General features: G+C 35.5%; 1 protein-coding gene across 4 annotated transcripts in view; it reads left to right on the top strand.

Annotated features, from left to right (window-relative positions):
• CNBD1 (cyclic nucleotide binding domain containing 1) overlaps positions 1 to 21,865 on the top strand; it is a 301,600-nt gene that overhangs the window by 269,708 nt on the left and 10,027 nt on the right. For 3 of the 4 annotated variants that reach the window (XM_087420362.1, XM_087420360.1, XM_087420361.1), the window contains exon 9: positions 17,022 to 17,081. The exons of the other annotated variant lie outside the window; for it this stretch is intronic. In XM_087420362.1, coding sequence (XP_087276488.1) covers positions 17,022 to 17,081 — 60 coding nt within the window. The remainder of the gene's footprint in view (positions 1 to 17,021; positions 17,082 to 21,865) is intronic. 4 annotated transcript variants of the gene reach the window in all.

Here is a 21,865-nt window from a genome sequence, read left to right as displayed (position 1 = left end):
ACTATAAAAATAAAACATATCTGAATTTGCTGATTCATTTGCTTTTCATCACAATAACAAAATCACTTTATTGATTTACAAAAGTAATTTGTTATAAAAGTAAAACAAATGATGACACTTAGGAGATTTAATTCTTTGAAATTACTTTATATTGTTCCAAAACATGATGAAAGGATAAATTGTTCTAAAACATGATGATTTTTAAAACAAAGTTTAGAAAAGACGAATATCAAGCAAAACCAACACCTTACTTGTTCATAAATGTTATGTTACAATGTCAAAAGGGACAACTTATGTGCATAAAGAGTCTAGCTATGTCTTCAACAAACTTCTGTAGAACACCTACATTAAGAGTACCTTTGTCCTAGATTCTGGAGAATGGGAGATGTAAAAATACGTAAGAAAATTCCCTTCATTTAGTGGACTTTCTAATCTATTTTGGAGTAAAGTTTCATAATAACTTAATGGAATGAGTGGTGGTAAGATCTTGGCCTCTGATGTATGACAATTGCCTTGTTTTCCTTCCTCTGGCAGTGATGCTCTTCATCATCAGTAAAACTGCTGGTGACTGTACTGTTTTGCATATATTATTTCATTTTAACCTCATGACGATCCTAAAACTTTCATAGGAGTATTATTCTCGTTTCACAGATGAGGAAGCTGAGGCCATGCCTGTCTTTGTGATTTTCAGAGGTAATGCTTTTAACTTCTACAGATTCATTCTCTGTACTGTTTCCAGAGTAATCTGTCTAAATAAACAGTTTCTGATCTCGGCACCTTCCGCGCTTTGTGCCTTTCCAGGGGCTTCCCTTTGCTTACAGAATCAAATCCAAGTTTCCTAACATGATGTGCACACACATATGCTCCCGCCCTTTTCTCCTGCCCCTTATCTCTCCTCACACAGCACTTTAAAATCTCATGTCCTACTGTCCTGAATTCCTTGTAGCGTCCAAGGCTGGCTTACGTACCTGTGTCTATACTTATGTCTCTTGCCCTGCCTTGAATTCCCTTTTTCCTTCAACTTGTGACATACACTTATCATTCCTAATAAACTCCAGTGTCGTCTGCATCAGCAAGACTTGGCTGACCTTTGAACTCACTGCCACCTTCCCCATTACTTCTAATCATTCCGTGCACATATTTACTGGGATGTTTTAACTTGTGTACCTGTCCCCACTCTCACCAAACTGTAAGTTCTCTGAGAACAAGGTTTATGTGTTTAGTTCTGTTATCTTTGTGTATGGAACATACTAGACCACAGTAAATGTTCATGAAATAATAAATTAACGACTCCCTTTATTTTATAGATAGAAGAACTATAATGTGGGGAGCAGATCTATTCAATATATAATAATTACTTAGTATGCCTAAGGTGCTATTATCTTGATTCCCAATTTAGTTCTTTACCTATTACAACACTATGGTCCTATTAAAATCTAACATAGAGTTTGCCTATCTGGGTTACCCTTGTCTCTAGTGTCTAACATACTGCCTGATAAATAGTGATTAAATGAATGACTGAATTGAAATTGCAAAATACAGGGCAGAAGGAAGAATAAGAAAGAAATGGAGAGGAGAAATGAGAATCAAGGAGGAAGGCGCAAAAAGGATAAAATATGGATGTTGATAGAAGGGGCCCATTTAGTTCAAACCATCTGTCATTCCTCCATTTGCCTAAATTGTAGCTTAATTCCCATACCATTTAAAATAAAGTCAGTAAAAAGAAAACATTCACATCAATTCAATTAATTGTGAAATTGTATGCATGCCCATATCCCATCATTGCTCTGATGGCTATCAACTGCCAAGACATTCAACATCTCATCTTTTAATAAAGTTTGACAATATAGTCTTAATAATTTAGGCCTCACTGGTTTTTCAACTTGTGCTTAAATTTATGGCATTTGAAATTTAGTAGTCCTTGGCAGACTTTTGGTAACAAATGGTACCTTAGAGCATGATGTGTTCAAGACCTACTCCATCATACATTCAAATTATGTAAGGTGAGTGTTATTCAGTTTTCACACCTTTTAAAAGCTAGAAGGGCTCTGGGACTGCCTTGGAAACTCGCTGAATGTTTAATTGCAACTTCAGTTCTCTGCTGAAAGGGGTTTGACTCATGGACAAATTACCACTTTACCTGTTTACATTTTATTTCATGTCACCTCATATTTGCAATGACTTCTACTACTTGAACTCAAGTATTCAATATTACCCATTGTTATGAATTATATACTCTCCACTCATCACCTTCTTGTGTCATTCCTCAATGTGTCTTATGGTGACCTAGCATCCTAGATCCAATATTGTAATTACAGACATATTTTTGGTGATTGACTAACTACTCTATTTACCTAGACTACATCCATTTGGTAAAATTGATGGTAAATCATAAAATTGAAGATAACAGGAATGTCTAAGGAAGTCCCAAGTGAATACTGTTTATTTCTTTAGCAGTAAAGAAATTAAGTTAGCAATAAAGCTGCTACTTACCTTGTGATATCTTATTTATCTCTTACATTATTTAATATTTAAAATGTTTAACCCCTGGATTCCCAACAAGATGATACATTGTTCATAAGAAGAATATTTTTTTATTTCAGAAACCCTGCAATAGCACTCAACTCAGTGCCTTGCATAAGGTAGCTAAATAAATATTTTTAACTGATTGAAAACAAAAATATGCAGTGAATTAATATTTCAATAGTTTTTAGCAGAAGGATTGACACAAATGAATGTATTAGGCAATCTAGGCCAAATCACATTTTGCTAATGATTTCCTATGTGATTCAACAAACCTGATATATTTCTCCAATTAGTGTCCTTCTTTCCAAGCCCACAGTTTCCCTGATTTGACTGTACATATTCCAGACTCTTTTGTAAACTCTGCTTGCAGAAGATTTTTAGCAATGACAGATGGGCATAGATGCTAAGGAACCTTGTGCAATATTGCTTACAGATCACGTTCATTCAATGATTGTAGATGATTTAGAAACTCTTGGATAAATTTTGATAATACAACCTCTAAACTCCCTCCTGATTCTAAAACCCATTCATTCATATCTATGGCTTAGAGGTTAGAGTCCAAGTGACTCAGCTAATGCCAGCCTGTCCGCTATTTGGCCCCTGCCAGCTTCTCCAGGCCCTCTCTTGCCATTTACTCTTCTTTGCTTTATGCTCTACTAATGCCAAAGCGTGTGAAATTTCCTAAATGCACCATCTTATTTCACAGGTCTGTGCTTTTGCCTATGTTGTATTCTTCTCTTACAGGCTGGTCAGTAAGTTCATCTTTCAAATCTTGCCCATGGGAAACTTGCTCTCTGAAGCCTTTCCCAATGCAGCACCCCTGCTGGAAAGGTTCTCTCCCTTCCCTATTCTATACTGCTTTTGTACCTTGCACATGATTTAATGTCTTTTATCAGTCATTTAAAATGCCTCTCCCTTCTACTAACGTGTAAGCTGCTTACGTGCAGAAGCAGTGTCTTCCTCTCTCTATCTCTAACTCCTGTGAAGGGGTTAGCATGAGGTGGACCTGAGTCCACTTGGTCCAACTGTCGTATTTTATAAATGGAGACTGAGGGCTGTAAAAGTTAGAATGCTATTTTTATATCTAAAAAAGTTAATTGATGTTTTATTTAGCATTATCAAAGTACAGATAGAAAATTCTTGTAAGTGAAGTGAGTGTCCTAGTTCAAGCGATGTATTCATGTGTCCGTTCTGTATTGCAAAAAATAAAAATGCCCGTATTCTGATAACACATGTTCCTGTAAGAATTAGCGTTGAATTGGTTTGATTTCCTGTGTCGAAACAGGAAAATCACATTAGTCTTTCTCAAAATCCTTTTGCTGTCCTTATGAATAGTTTATTTGACGGTGTGTCTTTATAGACATGCTCTTGTTGTCAAAATTCCAACTTGCATGTTCCTAGAGCTTGTCATTGTCATTGTCTGTCAATGGTGACCTGTAAGATGGAAAGAGTGACCAAAGGGAGTGAGAAGATGGGAATTTTTCTTTTTATTTCATATACTTTTATTCTTTTGAAACACTTTATAATAAGATGCATTTATATTTTTATTTTAGTAAAGAAGGAAAATAAATAGCATATCTGGACCGGCCCCGAGGCTCAGCGGTTAAGTGCGTGCACTCTGCTACTGGCGGCCCGGGTTCGGATCCCGGGCGCGCACTGATGCACCGCTTCTCCGGGCATGCTGAGGCTGCTTCCCCCATACAGCAACTAGAAGGATGTGCAACTATGACATACAACTATCTACTGGGGCTTTGGGGAAAAAAAGGAGGAGGATTGACAATAGATGTTAGCTCAGACCCAGTCTTCCTCAGCAAAAAAAAAGAGGAGGATTAGCACGGATGTTAGCTCAGGGCTGATGTTCCTCACACACACACACACAAAAATAGCATATCTGACTGAACATGGTTCAACAACTGATCGAGTTCCTTAGAAAGTATTTTATTATGAAAAAACTGGGTTTGAAATAATTTAGGATTAAAAAAATATCTTCTTTACACATTGTCTTTAAATACTCTTGACTAGTGATACCAGTTACTTTTTCCAAAATCTTGACTCACATGTTTCAAGGGTGAAATATAAAAGACAACTGAAATAAAAATTAAGGTCTTTCTTGTCTCCTAATATTTTCTTCTCCTAATACAAAATAAAACGTTTCTACTGGAAATCCATATACCGAAATCACAATAAACATATTGCTCAATGATCCAGATACATATTTCCATTTTCCAATTGAAAATGAATTCGGGAATACAAACATATATGACCTGAGTAAAATATATTAATATGTTGTTTTACCTTCCATTTCACCTAATGTTGTTTTTTAATTCATCTGGAAAATTAATGCAGAATTGTTAATAATTTCTGAAATTCTACCTCTATTTTCTTATCAATAGTTTCCTGCTTTAAATGTTTCAAAGCCACATTTCCAATGATTGATAATATTTATTTTTAGCTTTAAATTTCTTGTCTGTTTCTTAGGTCTTTCAAAATGCCTTTGTCTCAGTTGGATTTTTTTTAATGTCTTCATATTTTTAATGTTTTTCTGTACCAAAATGTTTTATTTTCAACTTATTTTTGAATGCTACTTTAGTTGGGTAAATAACCACAGCTACAAGTTTATTTTATTGCGTCATTACTCACTGTTGTAGATAAATGATCTGAAGCCAAACTCGTTTTTCCCATGTTTTGTTTTTCTCTTCAGTTTCTGTCTGACTCTCCTTTATTCTTGAGTTCATTAATTTCACAAAAATATTTCTAAATGTCTGTCATCGCCAATGAAAGTTGTGCTTTTTTGTTCAGTACACAAAACTCCAAAGCTTAGGAAAATTTCTTTGTGGCTTACCATTTATTCATTCATTCATTCACTCCTCCAACAAATATTTATTAAGTTCCAACAATGTTCCAGTCAGTACTGTGGGTACAGGGGGCAGAGCAGGTGACAAAACTGAGCGAGTGCCTGCAGTCTGATGAAGGAGACTGACAATAAACATGTGAATAAATGATTTTGATTCTAATCAGCATTGTGAGGATAAACATAGCAGAGCCAGAGAAAGACGGAGTGCCCTAGGTTGGGAGGTGCTATTTTGTAAAACATAGACGAGGAAGCCCTTATGAATATGCTCACACTTGAGCAAAGACCTGAAGGAATTGATAAAGTGAGCCAAACATTTATTTTACAGAATAGTGTTCCAGACAGAGGTAACAGACGTATAACCCTTATCTGAGTTGAGAACATGGTAAACAAGCTCAAGGAACGGAAGGAGGGCGGTGTGGTCGGAGTGGAGTGAGCAAGGCTGGGAGCGCAGGGAGATGAATTCAGAAGGGTGGTGGTGTCTGAACACTGACGTCCTCGGGTTGTAGAGATTCTACACTCTGTTACGCCGTCTGCCCTGGGGGAAATGAAGCCTGAAAACCCTAGACTTGTTCTTCATTTTCTAACTTTACTCTCATTCTTTTCATTTTTATTCCTTTGTATTTTTTAGTGTGTTAAGATAAAATATCAGTTCAATCTTAAAACTTACCAGAGTGAATCATCAATTATATCCATTTTACTACTCATTTGTTGCAATAAATAAAAAACAATCTAATTATGTTCTTATTTTCCAAGAATATGATACAGCAGCAGATATATCTATTATGGCCCATGTAGTCCATGGTTCTTGAATTTACTTCTGTATTTGTAGATGGGATTGTACATTGGTAGTGGGAGTGCTTATCTTCAACTCAGGCATAAACTCTATAAAACCAAGAAATGCAGATTCTGCTTAAAGGGGCCTTAGCTCTGTGGGATCATGTGGAAAAGGGGGCAGCAGAGGGAGAGTGCTGAGTTTTACCATTCCTTCAGGGACCCCTGTGCAGTGTTGATAGTGGCGGAGCGGTGTGAAGCTCTGACATGCTACCCAATTTCTCTGACCCCAAACCTACCAGGGACTCCTTCTGGATTAAAGCTCACCATTCACCACTCTAATGGTGGAATGACTTGACTTTGTTCTGAAGACCCATCCTGAAGTCAGCCGCTCTGAGTGTGAAGAAACATTCAAAGAAGCCACTTAGTATATTCATGAACTGGCTGGTCTCCCAAGCAAATATTCCTTCTGTAGGAAATGTATTTTTTTTATATCTAACATTTATTTATATGAGATTATCACTATTTTAGTTTGTGAGATCCCATGTGCTTTCTATCTTACACAATATCTTATGGTCTGTTCTGCTCTCCTTTCCAACATTGCTATGCATTTGCTTTTATTTTAGTATTTTTCTTTTGTTTCACTGGAATTTGGGTGTGGAGAAATGGTCAACATTGTATTTTTCCAGCCATGTCAGATTGGATGTATCTCACCAGATATTTACCCCACCTAAAAATTATGTACTCTCTCCAGCTGGGTGCCCATAAACAATAGATACTCGGAAAAAACTCAGCAAGAACACTTATGTATTTGAGAAAGCTTTCCTCTGGACATAATTCTGAGTGGAAATGTACACTTAGCATTTCTTTACTAGTAAGTAGGTATATAAAATTAAAGAATAAAGATTGACGTCTTATTTTTTCTCTATTTTTCCGGTTCACAGATGCTCATTTCTTCCATTTTCATTTTTGTGGTTCCTATTAGAAAGAAGCAAATCAATTTGTTTTTCTTCACAACAGTGAAATATTAGTTAAATATGTTAGTCTCTGAATAATAGTGGAATCTCACACTAGACCTTGAAAAAAAATACAACAATTTACTTGATAAGGAGTATATTCTTCAGAAGCTTCAAGAATATTTTCCAAATTTTCCCCCACATTATCCAGTGTTCAGTAGGTGCAATTCTTAGAATGGTAGTGATTGAGTGGACAACTCAGAGACTTTTCTCTCTTATTACTTTGACCATTTTTACTGTAAAAAAGATACACTTGCATAAATGAGTTTAGAATATTTTACTGAACATAAAAAAATTCTGATAATTCAAATCCTATTAACTGTTTTGTTCTAGTACTACACATTTTTCCCCTGAGACATTGAAGTTACCATGCCAAATTTCGTGAGATAGCAATACCACCATTTTTTCCAAAGAATAAATGCAAGTAACAGAATATAAATATAATATAACTTCTGTTAGGAACTGCATGAGAGAGCTGAAGTTCAAGAATTTAATTCTTGGGGTATGTTATTATAACTGCACATTTTTGTGTTAAAAATGATATCAGAAATGCCAAATATGTTGCTTCTTCTCTCACACATGTTTTTCTGTTAGGAACAGCACAGGCATTCTGAAAGGGGAGCCAACAATTTAATTGGAAATATTAGAGAATTGGTATAAAGAAAGATGCTCAGAATAGAGAAAAGAAGATAGATTACATTATATCCATCATCACTATTTAAAAATATTTTATGTAGAAGCTGTAAATGTATTTATTGTCTCAGATCACAGAATAAGGATTAACGGTTGGAAGTCATAAGAAATTTCATTTCAAATCAGTATGAGAGAGCATTTTATAAGGGCTTATATATCCAGCAGTGCTCCGTGCTCATCTGAGAAGTAGTGATACCCTATCCATTGGAAGTGCTCAAGCTAAGATTGGGACGCCACGTGTCGAGAAAATTATCAAGGATATTCCAGTACTCCAGCGCTAATATAAATTTTGTCTAAGGATATGTCTCAACGATTCTATAATCTTTTCCTAAATGTTGCTTCTATGCAAATATGAAGGTCAAAAGTCATGTGTCTTTGCTTCCGGTTAAATTAATTCATTAGAAAGCTAGTTCGTGTTTTGCTTTTGCTAAAGAATGGATTTTGTTGTACTTTATCAAGCAATCTCTCTCTCATTCACTCTAATTCAATTCTAAATGAATTTCTTCCAAATATTATAAAAATAGTACAATACAATTTGATTATTATTTATGCTTTTTTAATGTCAGACAATGGTAATGCTTTCTTGGAATATGAATTTTATGTTCATATTATTAGAATCTAATCCTCCTGTGATTAAATTTCACTAAACAATTATTGTAAATTTTGAAAAGTGTGTATGCGATTAGTATTTTCTTTCCTTTACTCAAGGTGCCTTGTTTTTTCAGAGACAATACTTGGTGATAGATTTGAGAGATTAAGTGGATGATTAGGGCACTTTAAATACAAAGGAGTAAAATGAGTTAACTAATATTTGCTACGTAAGTGTAGAATCTTCAATATCATCAGCCGTAGATTATTTCATAGGTCCTCTATTTCTAACAGCACTAAAATTAGATGATTTCTCAAGGGTTATTTAAATAAGAATCAGAAAAAAATGCATGTTGTGTAGAACCGTATTATGTAAAGAACTCCTTATAACAAAATCTGAATAAATCTATTAAAATACATCACCTACCAGAAAGAACAGACAAATTTTGCACTTTAAAAATCTCAATATTGATTAGAATTTCTCTATCATTTTTCGATGACTTATGTTTCCATTTTATAAAAAACAGTCCATTATTTATTTACTTTACACGGACTTGACAAAAATTTATTTATATCTATTTTTCTTCTATATGATCAAACATAAACTATCCTTGCAGTTGGCAAAGACCTTAACATAACGTTGTGACAGAGACCAGCTGGTTGTTCACCAAAATCTTTTCAGTCTCTTCTTGGATACACAGCTAGATTACATGTTTCAGATTTCCTTGTAGTTTCCAGATTCCCCCACTCGTGATCCTTTGCTCTCCATCTTTCTTTGTTGGAATCTGGATGCAGAGAATCTAGAGGACTCTGAAGCCTCTGGAACGAGGAGCCATTAGATGCAAAGAACTTGGGTCCCTGAATGATTGTGCAAAGCAGGACTCCTGCCCATCCTTACCAACCTGCGCTGGAGTATGACAGGAGCAAGAAATAAACGGTGCAGCTTGTTTCTTATGGCTCTTAGCCTATCCTTTCTGATAGTAGGCAGATAAGGCATAATTTTTATTAAACTTTATGGGAATCTCCATTTATGTATTTTTTGGCCTCTGACATCACAATTAAAAGTAGCAGATAATTGCAAGAAGGAAGTGAATTAACACCCTCAGATATTTCCCAGGCTCAACTGCATTTGACATAGGCAATAAAGATAGGATACGAACAGAATAATCACAGAAGTTCATTTTATTGTATCAGTGAGGCAACACACTCTGCAGCTGCCAAAGTCAGGGAGGCCAGGGGAGAGGGCAGTGGTAAGAACACCTGATGATTCCACTAGCTGGCAAAGTGTACAAAGCTGGATGGGAAATAGTTAATTGTTTCCACATTACTCTAAACCTTCAAAAAGATTTAGTTTTTAAATTTAAGTCCCAACTGCAGTTGTATCAAATAATGCAACGTTAGGTTTTATATATTTCCTTGGTGTACAAACTAGAAAAAGAATGAGAGAGAAAGGAATTGTGGGAAAAGTGGAAAGGGAAAGAGAGAAAGAGAAGAAAAGAGAGAGAGAGAACATAGAAAGGACAAAGTAGAAAAAATTGGGGTTTTAGGTTTAGAAACTAATGATAAGTCTATGTCAAATAGACTATAATATATATTATATATATAATATCATATCATATAAATATCAATTTAGAATATTACTTATTATTTATTACAATTATTATGAATTAGTATTTTGTATATACATATATTATGTTTAATTCTAAACGTAGGGAAAAATTAAAAATAATTGGGTTTTACCCCAAATGAGTTCCTTTTGGGGTAGAATAGATTAATATGTCGACCACATATGAAATAATTCCTTCTAAATTGGAAAAGGATACGGTAGATGGAAAATAAACTTTTTTCAAGTATTGAAAATTATACATATATATATAAAATTTGTTTTTCTAGCAACCAAAAAAAAAGTGTAGGAGTACTTCTTCTTTGTTTTCCGCTTCCATTTCCTTCCCTTCCTGTACACTTCAGTCCTAAAGCCATGGGGGCAGGGGAGGGTGCCAGCAAGGAAGGGTGGACTCCGGCGCAGGGAGTGGAGGCCCGCACAGGACGAGCCGGCATCTACCTGGGCCGGTGGCCCGGCATGGGATATTGGAGCCTGAGGCTGATAAGGAGGCAGAGTGTCAGAGCGTGCACAGGGTGAGGACGATGGGGCCTGGTGCTCAGCGTCCTACCCCAGCAGGTGGAGAAGGTTGCCCGCTTAGTAGGGCTGCCCCCAGCACAGGAAGAGCTTGATCAGGGAAGCAGGGCGCTTGCATAAGGCGCTGCCAGGCACTAGTGCTGTAGGCTGAAGAGGGTGAGAAGGGCATTCGTGGGGGAGGGGAAAGGAGCAGAGTCTCAAGCCAGGTAGAGTGAGGAGGTTGTCTGGTGGAGGAATCACCTTGTGTGGGGTGTGAACGTCCAGGCTTACTGAGGAGGGTTCCTGGGGAGCAGAGAGCAGGGAGTAGGCCCAAAGTGGAATGTCGGAACCCGAGCTTCCTTGGAAGGAATCCGCTAAGGGAAGGGCGGTGATGGTGATAAGAAATTGGTTCATACAGGAAGATTAATCAAATATGTGAATATCTGAAGGATAACTCAAGCCGGGTTCTCACTGTTAGAGAAGTGAGTTATAATGTGAAAAAGAAAAAACACTAGGATGAACCCTGTAGTGTTGCATTGGAATTGAAAGTATTGAGTATTGGTGTAAGAGTGTGCGAGTGTGGGTGTGTGTGTGGGTGGGTACTTGTTCTATGGACTGAGAGGGCTTGGGAGCAGTGACGCTCCACAGCAATGTGCACATCTAGCAGCCACTTCCTGGGTTGTGAATAACATTCTCTACAACCAGGGCTTCTTGAAGAAAGGAAATTAGAATATGAACTTGAAGTATTTTGATGTTCCAAAGAGTAAGCCAGTACTCAAGGAATGTTGGTATATGTCGACAGGGCACAGAAGACAGCCGAAAGTTTTCTTACTAGTCAACTCTGTAAAAAATTAAGCACCAAAATAAGCAATGCGGATAGTGATTATAACTCTTTGAATAAAATTGAAAACTATGATTCCAAACTCATATAAATAAATGAATGAATGAATTGAAAATTTGAAGAAGAATGGGGTATTTCCATAACTTCAAAGTAACTTCCCATAACGTATGTCCTAATTACAAAGAGAAGAAAGTAACATTAAAGTGGGAGAGTCAAAGTTTCCTGATCTTGATGGTTGTACCGTGAGTATGCAGGGAAATGTCCTCGTTTGTAGGAAATACTCAAGCATTTGGGGTTGATGGGTTGGATTGTTTAAAAGAAAAAAAAACCCAGAAGTTTTGGTAGGTATATAATATAAATTTAAGAAATTAACCAATAGAAGAGCTAATAGATATATAATATAAATTTAAGAAATTAACCAGTAGAAGAACTAATAATAATATGACAAAAATTTGTGAAGAGTGGCAAAGGGGAAGTGGAAAGTATATAAATGTGCTAAGTTTCTAATCTTTTGTAGAATGAGTAGAAAAATATGTAAATTTGATGTAACAAGACATCAGTTCTTATAATCTACGGAAGGCAATTTGGCAATATCTATCAAGATTAAAAAGGTACATATCTGCTGACCCAGAATTTCCACTTTGGGGAATTTATCACCCTCACTGGAACAAACATGAAATGATGTATATTAAAGGTTTTTCAATGCAACATTGTTTGTAAGGGTGGAAGATTTTGACTGCTCAGATGTTCATCAATGGAGTCTGGTTAAAGAAACAGTGGTAAGTCCATTCAAGGGAGACTAAGGAACTAAAAAAAAACATGAGGTATTTCCTAATGTACTGATATGGAAAGATCTCCTAGATATTATTGTTAAGTAAAAAGGCAAGAAACAAAGCAGTGCATGTTTAATATGCAATGTTTAGTGTAAAAAAGTTGAAAATAAGAATCTGTAATTGCCTGTATATATGCATAAAGAAATTCTAAAAATAAATTCTAGAAATTAAATAAGAATAGTAATTACCTAGGAGATACCGGAATGGAACAGAATGGGGTTGAAAGACAGAAGGGAGATATTTCATTATTACCTCATTTATTTTTTAACCATGTTGAAAAATCACCTATGAAAAATTAAATTTCAAAAATGGATAGGAAAAAACACAATAGAATAGGAAAAGTCTAAAAGATAAACGTGGTAGGCAAAATAATAACACTCCAAAATGTCCACGTACTACTTCCTAGGACCTACAGATATGTTATCTTCCACAAGAAAAGGACTTTGCAGGTGTAACTAAGGTTATGGACTTTCTGATGGGGAGATCATCCAAGTGGGACCAATCTAATTTTGTGGGTCCTTAAGAATGGAGAACTCTCCCAGCTGTGATCATAGAGTGCTTCTATGGAATAATGAACTTCAACCTCTAACTTCACTCTATACAAAAGAAGAATTCAAGACAGATCAAACACTCAAACATAAATCCTAGAACCATAACCTTCTAGAATAAAACAAAGGAGAATACATTTATGACCTTGGTGTGGACAAATATTTCTTAGAGCACAAAAATCACTGATAACAATTTTTCTAAAATGATAAACTGGTCTTCATCAATATTATCAATATCTGTTCGTCAAAAGAAATGATTAGTCAAATCAATAGGAAATCCACAGACTGGGAAAAATAAGCACAGCATATAAATCTGAATAAGGATGCATTTACAGAATATGCAAATTACTCCTCTATCAACAGAAATAAAATTAAATACCCAATTATAAAATGGGCAAAAAATTTGAACAGACACTTCACAAAAGAAGATATGAGAATGACCAATAAGCACATGAAAAAGTGTTCAATGTTTTTAATCATTAGAGAAATCCAATTTAAAGCCACAATAAGATACAATATCATATGCAGTAGAATGGCTAAGATTTAAAAGAGACAAAAGTATAATTGAATATTTCTATGGAAAAAATGAATCTCAGCCCCTATCTATAAAAAACAAAAAATAATAATAATAATTCAAGGCAGATCAAACAAACATAAAACGCAGAACAATAAATCTTCTAGAAGAAAACATAGGAGGACATCTTTGACTTTGATGTCATAGGTTGGCATGTGGCAGATGAGGAGCAGTTGGAACTACTATATATTGCTGATGTTAGTCTAAAATTATACAACCAGCTTAGAGAAATCTTGGACCATTTCCTATCAAGTTAGGCATGCATCTACCCTATGATTCAGCATTTTCAGTATCTAACATCAAGGTCAAAAAGAAATGAGTACAAAAATATTTTTACAAGAATGTTCATAGCAGTCTAAGTCTTCATAATAAAAAAATTGAAAAACACAAATATCCATCAAGAAGAAAATGAATCAACAACATGTGGTTCATTAATACAATGGAATACTCAGCAATAAAAAGTAACACATGACAGCATAAATGATACACATAACAACATAAAGAACCTTACAGATATTATGCAAAGTGAACAAAACTGGAAACAAAAAGCACATATTGTGTGATTTCATTTAGTAAAATAGTCAAAAATAACTATAGTGGCGGAAGTCAGAAAGTGACAGCCTCTGTGAAAAGGGGTTTGGCTGAAAAACTTATGAGGGAACTTTCCAGGGTGAGAGAGGTTCTTTATCTTGTTTTGGGTGATGGTAACACACATGTATACAATTGTCAAAGCTCATCAAACAGAAAATATAAGAAAAGTACATTTTATTGTATGCAATTTATACTTCAATTAAAAAATAATGTTGGCTAAAATATCACTTATAAAGAGATTAGTTAGGGTGGAGCATTAATTCAGTTGAACGATGTTTATTGCTTATCTATCAAATTCAAAGTACTATGGCACTGACTGGGTAATGATGACCTCTCTTCAGCCTCAATAACAGGAAGGAAGGAAGGAGGAAGGAAGAAGGAAAGGAGGAAGGAAAGAAGGGAAGGAAGAAGGAAGGAAAGCTAACAAACAAAATGACTTGATTTCTTTCCTCTTCCAGTTAGTCAACAAATATTTATTGATCCCCTCCCATCTCCTCTCTTCTAGACGCCAGAAATAGAATGGTAAACAAGTGAAGTGACTCACTGCCTTCAGAAAGCTTCTAGTGGGGAGAAAAACTTAAGTGTATGGGGTCAGATATTCCACTTGAATTGAACCAGGGAAGTCCACACTGAGACGATGATATTTGAGTAGTCTAAACATGAGTAACGGAGGAAGCCATTTGCAATTTTTGGAGGAAAGAGGTCAATTTAAGAATTAATTTTTGGGGCCGGCTCCATGGCTTAGCGGTTAAGTGCCCGCGCTCCGCTACTGGGGGCCGGGGTTGGATCCCAGGTGCGCACCGACGCACAATTTCTCAGGCCACGCTGAGGCCATGTCCCACATACAGCAACTAGAAGGATGTGCGGCTATGACATACAACTATGTACTGGGGCTTTGGGGAAAAAAAAAGGAGGAGGATTGGCAATAGATGTTAGCTCAGAGCTGGTCTTCCTCAGCAAAAAGAGGAGGATTAGCATGGATATTAGCTCAGGGCTGATCTTCCACACACACAAAAAAAAATAAAAAAGAATTTATTTTGCTAGTGCAGAAAAATTATCTTTGCATGTTATAGTCTTTTGTTCTTTTATATAGTATGAAAATGATAAAATTAATTATGGTTTAAAAAATCTAATGGATCATTACTGTTATTTTTGAAAGAATGGTTCTGCCAGCAGTGTAGAGATTGGACTGTGGGAGGATATCATTATCTAATACATGAAGAAAATTCTGCTCTTACAAAACCAGATGATGCTACTAGGAAATCTTACACTCACTGCCTAGCATTTCTTACGCATATGAGAGGATCTAGGGTTTCCACTCCCTGCGTATGTTTGGTGTGTCACCCTGGACGTCTGCTAATGTTGAACATCTGTTTTTTGTTTTCATTGAAAGATGTCTCATTTAGACTGCCAAAAAGAGAATGGGGTCATTAGTTATTCTACAATGCGAAGTTATCCAACAGATTATTCTTGCATGAGGGATAGAAGTGTCAGGAATGCCATAGCCACCATAATTTATCCTAAGGTTGGCTTCACACTGGGAGTCATTACAGTCATGATTTCAAAAGAGATGGCAGAATTATCACAAATCTCCAAAAAAAAAAAGTCAAAGAAAAACAAAAGTAGTTTTATACGGCATTTATCACCTGGGAATCATTGTAAACTGATATTTTCTGAATACTAAAGTAAAAACATAAATAAAGAACAAGGTAAGATACTTACGTATCTTACCTGCTGAATTACCAAGGTTTGAATTATGTTTAGTGTAGTTTGAGTTCTTTTATGTTTGGTAAAAATGAATAACCCATGACATACTCTCTATTAATTTACTCGATTATTTTTATTAACTATGACAACCTATTTTCCATTATGTTGAACCACTGGAAATTTACTATTTTATATGAAAGACCATATTCCAGAAGAGAAATAAGCTGTTGTACATTATATGTCTTTAATATCCTTATTATACGTGATATTGTATGAAACCAAATTCATTATCATTTGAATTATTTTGATTGTACATAGGCCATAAATTACTATTATAGATACCTATATGAAGAGTTGGAATAAGTGGTGCACTCTTTTTTCTGCTTAAGAAATCTCTTTCTAATGTGTTTGTGTCCTTCTGAAATACCTAAAATGTAATAGATGTGTAATCATGTCCTTCTAAAATGTAAAAAGGTCCTTTTACAATTGGTAAATAAAAGCTCTGTAGGAGACTATTAGTAAGATAGTTGTTGGTTTTTGATTTTTATGTAAAATTTATTCAACATATATGCAGTCTTATATTCAATCATTATGTTCACAATTTGACTTTAAAAGCAATAAAGATGAAAAAGAGGGGTTGGCATGGTGGTGTAGTGGTTAAGTTCGCACGCTCTGCTTCGGCAGTTTGGAGTTCACGGGTTCGGATTCCAGGCGCAGACCTACGTACCACTCATCAAGCCATACTGTAGTGGCATCCCACACACAAAATAGAGGAAGACTGGCGTAGATGCTAGCTCAGGGCCAATCTTCCTCATACACACACACAAAAATGTGATATACACAGAAGAAATGGAATAATAATCTTAGTTTTACTTAGCACTATAGAGATTGTGTTAACCATATTTTTATTTTAAATAGGAGGAACAGCTCTAATTTTGCCCTTCAGTTTCTCGGTTCTCTATTTTATAAAATAGAAGTGTTATTAAGATACAAGAATATCTGGAAGGACTCTGCCTGTGTGTGTGTCTTGCTTTATATAAATACTGTATAATTCAATTATGTATATATTTGATAATTATTCATTATAATCTACTAATAGAATTTTATTTTAAGACCCTGTTTGTCTTTGAAGATCTGTCTCTGTCTTCATTTCTGATGCATTGTTCAAATAAATTATTCCAACTCTTTTTATCATGTGCCTATTCAACTCCTCCACTGGTATTTTCCAGCTGTCCACAGTTATACATGTTCAAGATTTGCTTTGATTATAAATTTAGTGGTTTGAATCATAGTGCAGAATACTAAATAATTGAAAAAGAATATTGACTCATTAAATCAATCTAATCTTATATTTTCTTGTTAGGAGGATGTCAAAAATGAATATTTGCAAGAACAAAAACAAAAGGAATGGAAAAATTTCAAGGTATAACACTATATGTTGCCACAAAATATATAGGATCATTCTTTCCTATGGTCAACTATATTAAATTAGTGATAACTTTCTCAGAGAGTAGGCATATTAATGAAAATGAAGTAATTATAATAAATGCATGTTAAAGAAAATATTTCTACTGAAAAATATATTGCTTAATTCTTTATAGCTTAATACTGTCTTCTAAGAAACATGTAAAATGAAGTTGTAGTAACTCCATTTTTTTCCCCCAAATTTAGAGGGAAGAATATGCATAAGTACCTACTGTGTGCTAAGCCGTTTATATGCGCCGTATCGTTTAACCCATTTCAATTATTGCTTTTCTTCTTTTATGGAAGAGCAAACCAAGGACTGGGGAGGTTGAGGAACTTCTTCAAGTAACAGTAGTTAGTATAACTGTCAGCAAGACGACTTGGGTTTGCCCAATTCCAGATACAACAAATTCTTTGTAATTTTATGGTGCTTTCTATGAGGGCTATAGAACGAAGTTGGCAAATGAGGATAAAACTATTTTTATTTTGTAACATATATGTCAAAAAATTAGTGACTGTGGTGATTTTCACACTGCTATGAGATTAATCCAAATTTTTGGCATTTTGAAAAATTGACTGCCAGAATCATCATCACTGTTATCACCATCACCATCATCACTATCTGTGTAGTGGAACGCTTTAAAGATTTCATTTCTGTATATCTTTAACCATATTTAGGAACATAAAAAGGGGTAACTGAAGATTGTGGCATAGCCAACACATAGAAACATAGTCTCCAATATAAGTAGAAAATTAAAAAAGAACATAACATAATGATCTAAGACAATACACGACCTTTTGAAGTATCAGCCTCTTTGTTTTTCTGGCTGACACGGTAGATTAATGCGGTATGAGACACCAATCATCAATAGAAAGTAAAAATAACAGGTGGAGATCTTAAGTAGGGCATTTCATTTAAAAAAAATACTCCAGTGGAATCCTCAAATAAATAGAAGAAAGGGTAAAGGTTTTTCAAACAGCTCCATCTTAAGCTCTGGATGTTGGAAAGCATGGGTAAGTGCTACACGACATGTGTATGACTTTAACCCAACATTTATTTCTCCTCTGCATTGTAGGTGCATGGGGTAGGTTGGGGACACTGACCCATTTAGTAAGGACGAGTGTGTCAGAAAAACTTTCCAAATATTTGTTTCTGTTAAGAGAAGAACAGTGAAACTGAGAGTGGGCTGAATTCCCACATCAAAACACTACCTCCCATAACCATCTGCGATGATGCAATCTTTGGCAGAGCGACACTTTGCTCTTGCCTTGATAAATTCCTAATTCTGTGTTCTTCATAAGCTAGTTCTTATGAGTTTATTCATATTCTTTTCAGTCAGTGAGCACTGATTTAGCTCCCATTATAGATTTGCATTGCTTCAAAGATTATAATTTAGTAAAAAATTAAAACTGTCTATTGTTGACATATATAGTATTTTTCTTTTTAAATTCTAGTTTTTCCAAGAATAAAATTTGATCCTTTTTAATCCTATAAATAAAAATATTTTAATACTTTCCAATTTCTCTTAAAGAAATCCAAATTTGTTTTTAAAAATTTGTGTGTGACTTGGTAAGAACTTTGCCCCTACCACAATCTCCTACCCTACTGACTTTCCTCCAATTCTCTGAAAGGCCATTCTCCCTCTTGTCTGAAACACCTTCACCTGAACTGATTTGTAAGTGCTTGCTGTCAGTTTCACTACTAGCCTGTAATTTCAATAAGGGAGAGATATTGATGAGCACAGCACCTGTCATATAACGGGAACTCAATAATTATGAAGAATGAATGAATGATATACACGTTACCCATAGATGCTTTCACTGCTGTAATGGCCCAGAATGAAGGTGCCATAACCTTGTTGATGTCATCCCAAATCTACGATGGGGAAATCGCTGGAAAATCTGGGGGCTCAAGGCCCTTCTTTCAGCTATGGTTTCTTTAGTGATTCCCGGCTCTCAGACACATTGTCATCGTGGATTTAGAATCTGATTCCTGGAACTTCCAGCTGGATATATTAGACTCCCAGATTTATTCAAGTTGTTGCAGGAACCGTTTATGAAGAGCAATTCACAGAGTTGTACCTGAAGCATGTTGTTCATGTCTCAAGTCCTAAAACCTAGATTATCTGCCAGCTGTGCAAGTTCTTCTGCCACAGGAGTTCCTGTTACAAATGTCCCATTACCTAACATTTGATGATTGGTCCCCTGAGAGCCAAGGAGTTGTCATGGAACTCACCCTTGACCTCCTTTCTTCCTGTAGTGTATACATCACGGCATATCGGAACACCCAGGCTTTTTAAAAGAATCCTGTGAGAGTGGGCACATTGGATTTCATAGTCTGTAGAGGTTACGCCTGCACCAAGAAGACATCGTGAGCTTTCGTGTTCGCACTTTCTAGCCCAGCATCCTTACACAGCCCAGACACGCTAGAGATGTTTTTCTCATTGATTCATAAAACTGAAACTAAACACCAATTGGAAAGTGTATGGAAAAATGTCATTGTACACGATGGTGTGTTAATCAATGTTTAACAAACTAACCACCCCCAACAAAACAAAAATCCTTGATTTGTAGCATTTGCTAATTTTCATGGCGCAAATATTCGCATCATAGTCAATTTCAAGCTCCCAACGCGATGTCACCCTGAGTGCAGTTGGGAAGAAACGCACACGGTTGCCTTTCCGTGGGACGTGAGCCTGCCCCGACACACAAGTGGTTCCTGACGTCTGTGAGATTATGCACATACATAACCCTGATTGAACAACCAGGCCCAGAAAACTGTAGCTTTTAGGTTAAGAGTCTTCAGAGAATAAAGGTAGTGATGAGGAGATAGGGAGCCATTCCACCAGGACTGGTTGGAGGGCTGGAATCAGGAGACGTGAGGTAGCCCCTTAGCACTGTCATGGATAATTAAGTAAAAGGTAGAAATTTGGGAGGAAATAATCATTTCTCCGTATTGCTAACAACAACCAAAAAAAATTCTGGATTTTCAATATATTCTTTATTTGCCTCCTAAGCTAACTTTTCTGATGAACACTGTTTGGTGTCTGTGTTTGTTTATTTTATTCAGTTTGGCAATATAGCCCAGGCAGGCCTGCACCTGGCTTTCCTGCCGTTCCTTCCTATCTCTAGCCAGACCCCTTCACTATTCTGAGAAGTTGGAACTCCTCAAACAAACGTTCAGCTATTTGTGCTTAATTTTCCCTCCCAAGGCTTTTCCTTTCTGTCCATTCATTCCATTTAGTTTTCTTACTTTTCCAGCACAAATTCGATTTTGGCTTTGTTCTTTGTGTTTTCCTTCACGCGTCTTAACCAAATTCAGATCCTAGTCTTCCTTCAAGTCACGACACCCACCACACTCTATTAAGCATTCCTGGATTGCCCCTAGCTCCCACAGCTAATCCTTTCTCAGCGCACACTTATGGTCTGTAACTTACGGTTACGTACTTGGTTATATACAGAACTATTATTTGCTAAATGTTTTATACATGTGTCTTCTCTCTTTTTAAAGCATATTTTAAGGAATTTGCAAATACAGACCATACAAAACAGAATAGCATTGAACACATCAGGAAACTTAATAAAAACTTAATGTTAACTTGAATATAGAACTGGAAAAAGGTAATTTGATAAGTAAATGCCTTTGTAATGCTTTTATCACATTTTACTTTCATATCCTAAAATATTTGAATACTTTTAATAGTTTGAACCAAAAATCTATATCATAATAGTTGCCATCTATATATTTCACTCAAAATTATTCTCAGAATAGGAAATTTTTGGTTTTGGTTAATATAATAATTTGGAATGAAATAATGAAAGAATTATGAATCAGAGTAGAATTGTGAATCTGTAGAAACCCATTTTAACATGAAAAGAACTGAAGGAAATAAAAACACTACAAAAATTAGAATGAAATTACATTTCAAAATATCTTAAATATCACTCTATATTAATTTTCAAACTGTATTTAGAAATTTTCAATTTAGATATTCAATAAGTTGCAGAAATAAAGGTCCAAATAATGGACTCAACTATGGTCGAGAACTATAATTTTCATGGGTTAAATGGTTTCATGAATTTTGGAAAAGGGGTCCAGTGGGCAGAGTCTGGTAGTTTAGATTTTAGTGGACATATTAAATGACTAATGGTATTTGTTATGGTCGTTTAGGTTTATTTTAATTAGTCTTTATATTTAGTAAGTATCTTGAATTAACCTAAAAACATTGACTTATTACTTTCAAGAAGAGACAGAATGGACACAATTTACTCTATATTTCCAAATTGTGCTGAAAAAGCACAACTAAAAAAACAACAAGAACTAACTCCACAAAAATAGTCACAAAGAAAGCAAAACAAGAAGTTCTGAGTCACTTATGTTATAGCCTATGTAAGTTATTTCTTTGAAAGGCTGGAGTCAAAACCACATAAATCTATGGGGAAAAAAACAATTTTGAGTAAATGTAAATGTCCAAATGCCCCAGCTGCATGTGTATTTTTGATTATTGGCTCACGTTTAAACCAGCATCCACGCCAGTTCTTTGGCCCTGCCCTCATGCCGCTACTCTATCCTTCAAGTGAAATTAAACGTCACTTTAGTCTTCTCTTCTCTGGGCCATATTTCCTTAGCTCCTTCAGTTCCTCTCATAAATCCTATATTCTTTTTTTAAGTTATTTTGTTGCTCTCTTCTGGACCCTCAGTGGTTAACAGGAGACCACTAAATTAAATTTCACTTGTTACGC

Source organism: Ceratotherium simum, chromosome 31 (genome assembly GCF_057802395.1).
Source record: "Ceratotherium simum simum isolate JZ-2026a chromosome 31, ASM5780239v1, whole genome shotgun sequence".
NCBI lineage: Eukaryota > Metazoa > Chordata > Mammalia > Perissodactyla > Rhinocerotidae > Ceratotherium > Ceratotherium simum.
The sequence above is the reverse complement of the archived record's forward strand: the minus strand, read 5'-3'. Positions and strand labels throughout refer to the sequence as shown.